The 7,485-nt window shown below is 39.0% G+C and overlaps 1 protein-coding gene across 1 annotated transcript in view; it reads right to left on the reverse strand.

Moving 5' to 3' along the window:
* Positions 1-7,485, reverse strand: part of ARMC1 (armadillo repeat containing 1) — a 26,343-nt gene that overhangs the window by 12,379 nt on the left and 6,479 nt on the right. Inside the window, exons 2-3 of the mRNA XM_006766986.2 lie at positions 5,664-5,884; positions 3,878-3,969 (exon numbers count right to left, since the gene is read on the reverse strand). Of these exons, the coding sequence (XP_006767049.1) occupies positions 3,878-3,969; positions 5,664-5,846 (275 nt within the window). The 5' untranslated portion in view covers positions 5,847-5,884. The remainder of the gene's footprint in view (positions 1-3,877; positions 3,970-5,663; positions 5,885-7,485) is intronic.

The raw sequence follows: 7,485 nt of genomic DNA on the forward strand, positions 1-7,485 counted from the left end.
GGGGTCACCACAACATGAGGAACTGTATTAAAGGGTCCTGGTATTAGGAAGTTTGAGAACCACTGATATATATAGATGGGATGCCAAAGCCCAATTCTAATACAAAGTCTTAATGTTTACAAGCCCAGCCAGCACAAGCAAAAACACATACTTTTAACATTCAAACATACAAACTTCTAAGATGGTTATATGGTAAACAGAGGTGATGTCTTAAAGTTTGAAAGGCAACCTTCAAATCTGAGATCTCCAACAGCCAAATGAGTTGCAAAATGTATATAAGAATCATTACATCACATCTTCTCTTTTGAGAGGGCTATAGGACCAAATTAAAATGATGGAGTATGCAACAGATGTACATCTGTTTTACTACTGGAGGAGCCAGCAACAATTGTTCTAAAAAAAAAAATACTATATTTAAATTAAAAAGATAGGCCACTGTGGCAGCCATGGAGATACAATGCTTGGATCTTCCTTTAACAAAGACATATGCCTTTCAGCTGCAGGAAGTCTAGTAATAGGGCCACCAACAGTGGTGGCTTTGAGATTCATCATACGCACCTTTCATTCATTCATTCCAAGGCCTGCCTCTTCCAGGGCAGGTCCCAGACAATGACTGAATAGTGGGGGCCTGGTCATTCCTGCCTAATGAAAACTCATCTACAGGGTAATCCTTGCTTTGGAGCTCCCCGCTGTTTTGGCTGTCCAATTTGTCATGCAACCTGAGACTCTCCTTGTCCATTTAGTTTCCTCTCCACCTTCTTTATACAGATATGAATCTGTGTTGTAGTCTAGTCTGTAATCCAAAATTGCTTCATTCTCCTTTATCCTATAGACCTTACCCCACAACAAACCTCTTCCATTTCTTACTCCATATCAGCATCTCCTTCCCACATAATATGCTGAGATAATGTCCTGAACACTTTTCTTGCAAATATACAAGTAGTTTCCCTATTTTATAGATATACTTCTCACTTACATACACACACACTCACACATACACACATACCACAACCATAGCCAACCAAGCTAAGAAATTATTTTTAAAAAAATATTTTTGGCCAAAACCGGTTTGGCTCAGTGGATAGAGCATTGGCCTGCGGACTGAAAGGTCCCAGGTTCGATTCCGGTCAAGGGCATGTACCTGGGTTGCGGGCACATCCCCAGTGGGAAATGTGCAGGAGGCAGCTGATCGATGTTACTCTCTCATTGATGTTTCTAACTCTCTATCTCTCTCCCTTCTTAAAGCAGTGGTTCTCAACCTTCCTCATGCCGCGCCCCTTTAATACAGTTCCTCATGTTGTGGTGACCCCCAACCATAAAATTATTTTCGTTGCTACTTCATAACTGTAATTTTGCTACTGTTATGAATCGTAATGTAAATATCTGATATGCAGGATGTATTTTCATTGTTAGCGACCCACAGGTTGAGAACCGCTGTAAAGGAATCCATAATCGTCCAAGTTCATCATATGAATAAAATAGGCCTACAGAAGCATCCTTATTATGCTTAAACCTTTCACTGTATCCAATAGCACTAATATGTCAGTTAAAAATTGTTAACTATAGTGCCCTGACCAGTGTGGGTCATTTGGTTGGAGCATAGTTCCGTATACCAAAAGGTGGCAGGTTCAATTCCCAATCAGGGAACATACCCAGTTTGTGGGTTCAATCCCCAGTTGGGTCACATGCAGAAGGCAACCAATTGATGTTTCTCTCTCACATCAATGTTTCTCTCTCTCCCTTTCTCTCTCTAAAATCAATGTAAAAAACAGTTAACTATAAGGCACTAAAGCATACTAGGAACAAAAATAAGATTACCTTGTATTTTACACACTTTAGAATTTATAAAACATTTCTACAGATATTATCTTGTTGGATTATCAATTACTTTGCAGGTATTACTTCAGGCTTACAGATAAAGAAACTGATGGGCAAAGAAATTATTTGTCTCAAGTCAGAACTAGATTTCTAAATTTTTACTAATGGAATTGAACTCAAACCACAGGCAATAGTTAATACAATTGATAGCAGTCCATATTTTGTTATTAATCCCTAACTGATCACCTGAATAAAAATAAGAAAACTTCAGTCTCTATCTTGTCATTATCAAAGATCTAAGCACAAAGAACTAGTCTGTCAGGTAGCTGACCCCATGAAAACAAAATATTTAAGTAATGTCTGAAAAACGAGATTAATAGCCCAGACTGGTTTGGCTCAGTGGATAGAGCATTGGCCTGTGGACTGGAGGGTCCCGAGTTTGATTCTGGTCAGGGGCACGTGCCGGGGTTGCAGGCTTGATCCCCAGTCGGGGGCTTGCAGGAGGCAGCCTATCAATGATTCTCTCTCATCATTGATGTTTCTATCTCTCTCTCTCCTTTCCTCTCTCTAAAAAAAAAATGTATTTAAAAAAATGAGATTAATAAAATTTATCCAGGAGCCAAGAACACTAATCAAAAAAACACTGTCTTACAGGTGAGTTTAGATGATTCTGCACTGATATAATTTAACTTGTAGTATTTGGCAATTACAAAGGAACTTTTGTGACCACTCAAACCAAAGAAACCACAATATAAGTTTTAAAAAGTCAAATTAAATTAAGTGATTATTTATTAGTTTTAAAGGCAGTCATCTCCTATATAAGATAAAAAATGAACTAAGATAAAGCCTCAGAAAGCTTACCTTTTCCTTCCAGACACAGTGGAAATATCAAAACATTGAATCTTCAATTTCTAGCCTCTAAAAGATATCAGCAAGGCCTAAGAAAGGAGCAAACCAGACATCCCCAGAGGCAACACAGCTGAAGGACCAGAGATAAAGTAACAGCCTCAGTATTTTCCTCACCCACAAAACTGTTATCTATCAAACCTACTTCAAAATGTTGTAAATAACAAGATGAACCATACAATTACAAACCACCCATTAGCTAAAATGCTAATTAAATAGCACTAGTCCCTGAAAGCCTTCTCAATGATACTCAGGAAAATATCACCAAAAGCCCTTTTTGTCATAATACTGATTAAGGTTCTTTTCAGTTAAGACTAGGATGAAGTAACAAAAGAATTTTATGCTGTACTGTAACATTGCATATTTTCAAATGTGATTAGTCACCTGTATTGCTCTGCTAGCAATTCAATTTACTTTACAAAACTTCACACAAGGCAAGATTTTCTTTTTAAAAAATATCCGTAAACATGTTTATCAACATTTTAAAATAAAATTTGAACGTTTACATAAGAACTAGTATTAAAAACAAATATTTAAGCCCTAGTCGGGTTGACTCAGTAGATAGAGTGTTGGCCTATGGACTAAAGGGTCCCAGGTTCGACTACAGTCAAGGGCACATGCCTGGGGTGTGGGCTTGATCCCCAATGGGGGGTGTGCAGGAGGCACTGATCAATGATTCTCTCTCATCTCTGATGTTTCTATCTCTCTCTCTCTCCCTTCCTCTGAAATCAATAAAAAATTTAAAAAAATATATATGCACATATATAAGAAACATAAGAATAATGACCATCAGAACTTTTTTGTACATATAACCCATATTAGAATTAAAATTTCAGTAAAATAATATATTAACAATGAGTACACATTTAACAAGGAGATCCACGTTTCTTTTTTTTTAATATATATTTTATTGATTTTTTACAGAAAGGAAGGGAGAGCTATAGTCAGAAACATCGATGAGAGAGAAACATCGACCAGCTGCCTCCTGCACATCTCCCACTGGGGATGTGCCTGCAACCCAGGTACCTGCCCTTGACCAGAATCAAACCCGGGACCCTTCAGTCCGCAGGCCGATGCTCTATCCACTGAGCCAAACCGGTCTCGGCAAGAAGATCCACGTTTCTACTGCATTGGGAGACACTATTGTACTTACTTCTGTATAACGTTTTGCAAGCTTAACATCATACCCAGTTCTCCCTTCATCTTTTCTCGGTTAGCACGGCATTCTGCCAAGTATCGAAGAGCCTACAGGAGAAACAGTAATACATTAATTCACGTGTCCAGACTATTCAAAATTAAACCCACTACTAACTTACTGCAAGAGGAAAACAGTTTTTTGTTTTTACAATCAATTGGTTTTGAAGTGTTTAGAAACCCTTCTTTAAACGTGATCATCAGAGCAGTCCCCTTGGCGTAAAATGATCCTTTGAGCTAAAGTAGCTGATTCTGCTCTTTAAAATGAAGGCTCCTAACTTATCTGCAAGGTCAAAATTAGATTGTTCCCGGTTTTATTTTCATCACTTCATCTTGTCAAGGATACAAGAAACTATATTCCATTTATTAATTTCAGGGAGTAGTCCCTATAGCCATCATTTCCCTAGCTGCTTTTCACTTAAGAATCAAAATAAACTGCTGAGGGGGACAAAACATACAACCACCTTCATGGAATCAACTGCTTCTAGTTTTACAATTCACCTTCAATATGTCTTTTTGTACTGAAAAGCAAAAGATGAGCTCACCTCACAAATTTCTACTTTCTGAGTTCATTTTTTCTAGGGTGCTTTTTTCTTAAAATTTAAAGTACATTTTGTAAGTATATCCTTCATATGCCGATTCTCTAGAGATCTCATTAGCTGTTCTACAGACCCCATCATCTCTCGTCATTCACCAGACTTCGGTACATGATTCTCAGGAGAATACCTCTGTGAACCACCCATCCAAAACTCTGCCATCTCAGTCCAGTGACGTTCACATTTTCTACTGGTCCTCTACATCATTTGCAAAGGGCCTGATCTTTACCAAAAACAATGCCATCTATGTAACCACAAATTCAACCTCTCTCTGTCTACAATCTCCTATTCTTTCTGCAACTTGACCTTCATTTCAGTCCATAAAGGATTAACAGCCATGGGTACTGCCATCCTTCCATAAAAAATAATAACCAGGACAAGAGGCAGCATAGCATCGTAATCCCTGAGAAGAGAAATGACAAAGTGGGCCCTACAATTGCCCCATCTTACGGTGTTGGAAGCAGTTTCCAGACTGTAGCGCAGGGAGGAGGAGCCCAGATGGAGTTCACTGTTCTTGCTGAGTTAGGGGATCAGAGATCAGAGTTGGGGAGGTTGGGGTGGTGCAGTATAATAAATATTTGATCTCTGGTTCCTGGCACAAAGCTCTTAAAGCCCTTGGAACTTTCTGGGTGACGAGATTGAGCTCTATAAAAACTCTTGGACAAGGCGATGCAGAATTTCTCAGTTGTGAGTACGTCCCCCCGCCAGGAGCGAGGTGCACTCCAACTCCACAGGAATAGAAGGTCCTGTGCTCAGGACCCTTCCAGATCTTGCCCTATGTACCTGTTCCCACGCCTCCTTTAAAATAAACTAGGAAACGTAAATAAAGTGGCTTCCTGAGTTCTGTGAGCCATTCTAGTAAATTACAAACCTGAGGAGGGGGTCAGTGTAACCCCCAGTTTATAGCTGCTCAGTTAGAAATATGGGTGACCTGATACTTGCAACTGGCTTTTGAAGAGAGGGCATTCTTGTGGGACTTGGAGTTTAATAGCTCCAGCTGGTTAGTGTCAGAACTGAACTGGACTGTTGAACACACAGCTGGTACCCACAGAGGATCAGAGAATTGATTGGTGTCAGAGAACACCTTTTCAAATTCTCCTTAATCGGAAAATTACAACACGGAGACCACAACTACTAAAGGCAACTTACGAGCAAAGCTGAGTGAACAACTGGGGGGTTGGGATGGTCCATGAATAAAATAAGGCCAGGCAGACATCCCTGATCCTGGACAATGGCTCTTCTGTTTAATGGATCTGCCGCCAGATCCCGCAGCTGGTTAACTACCGAGAGAGCATTGGGTTCTTCATTCATGGTGGAGGAGGAAGAACTCATCTTCTATGCCACACACATGAACACAATCTTCTTAAGTTCTGTGGAAACAGTGTGCAAAATTAGTTCTAGGCTGCTGAAGGACATATATGCATTTGTTAAACAATCAGGATTACAACACCTTTAGAAAGAAACAGAGGAGTCTAAATCACGAAAAAGAATTGGCAATTCCACAGTTTAGGTAAAATGAACATAGGCAGCTGACTAAAAAAAAAAAAAAAGTTATTTATGTGTATACAATGTTCAAAGAATATATGTCATCTTCAATATTACAATAAATTCCTTTTAGTAACACATATTTTAACACTAAAGTACCACAATGAACAAGATCTTTACAGTTCAAGATTGTAACACACAAAGGATTGTAACCTTCACTACACTTCTCAAACTGTAACATTACCAGTGCTTTTTTCTCTAGAACATTTCTGGAGCCTAAGTCCCATCTCGGGGAAAATGGCTAGCTGACACTTTTTTCTTATTCATCTATGAACAAAACCCAGCAAACTGAGTCTACAACAGATAAAATCCATCAGGAAAAAGGAAGGAGTCAAAGAAGGATGTGAACAAAGAAACCAAGAAGAGTACCTCACCCTGGGCCTGAGGCCAGTGGAGTTTGGGAGGTCACAGTGAATCTGATCTAAACCTAAGCACACCTGTCCAGCTCTGAGTGTGCCACGTTCAGAAGAATGAAACAGAATTTGGTTGATTCATTTGACAGATAAGTCAACAGTCATAGAGAAGTTAAATTCCCCCCGGGTGGCAAAAGTTAGTATGGTATAGAACTTGGCTAAAATCTTATTTACTAGCTCCTAAACGGTCAGCCCTCTTTCCACTTCCCATACAATTCTTTTACATTCCTATACAATTCCATAAAAGTGAACATTTTTTTTTAAAAAATGTAACATGGTAAACATACAAAAGCCAAGATTATACAAAATAATCTTCATATAAACAGAAAGTTAAAAATATAACTTCAAATCAAGTTACACAATGTACTAGTATACTCTTTACCTAGAATATAAAGGTACAAATACTTTCCACAAATTACTAAGTTTAATGTTAATTTCAATAACACTGCCAACTGGGGAAAGATGTTGGAGACAAAATTATAACTATAGAAAAGCTATTACAGTTATTTTGGCTCGGCTGGTGTGGCTCAGTGGTTCATGAATGACTATGAACCAGGTCACAGGTTATGGGCTTGACCCCCAATAGGGAACGTGCAGGAGGCAGCTAATCAATGATTCTCTCTCATCATTGATGTTTCTATCTCTCCTTTCCTCTCTGAAATTAATAAAATAAAAATATAAACTTATATTTTTTATTTTTTTGAACTTGGACTAAGATTGTTGGCAATAAATTTGGGACTTGTTGTGCCCACATCCCCAGAGGTGGGGAAAGCACCAAAGCCTATACCCCTGGAGATCCACCGACACAGGGCAGTCCCAGGAAAGGCAAGCAGCAGGGCTGGGAGGACATAACCTTTACTGGGTAGGATAATCTCCTTCAGTCACTTCCTTGTAGCTTATCAGTAGAGCAGTAGAATAGTGACCTTGGAATAGCCCTTATAATGGAACACAGAGATTAACCTAGACAAGATTAAAATCAACAGAACTAGCTAGAGACAGGATTTTGGAAATGA

The sequence above is a fragment of the Myotis davidii genome, unplaced genomic scaffold, assembly GCF_000327345.1.
Source record: "Myotis davidii unplaced genomic scaffold, ASM32734v1 scaffold580, whole genome shotgun sequence".
NCBI lineage: Eukaryota > Metazoa > Chordata > Mammalia > Chiroptera > Vespertilionidae > Myotis > Myotis davidii.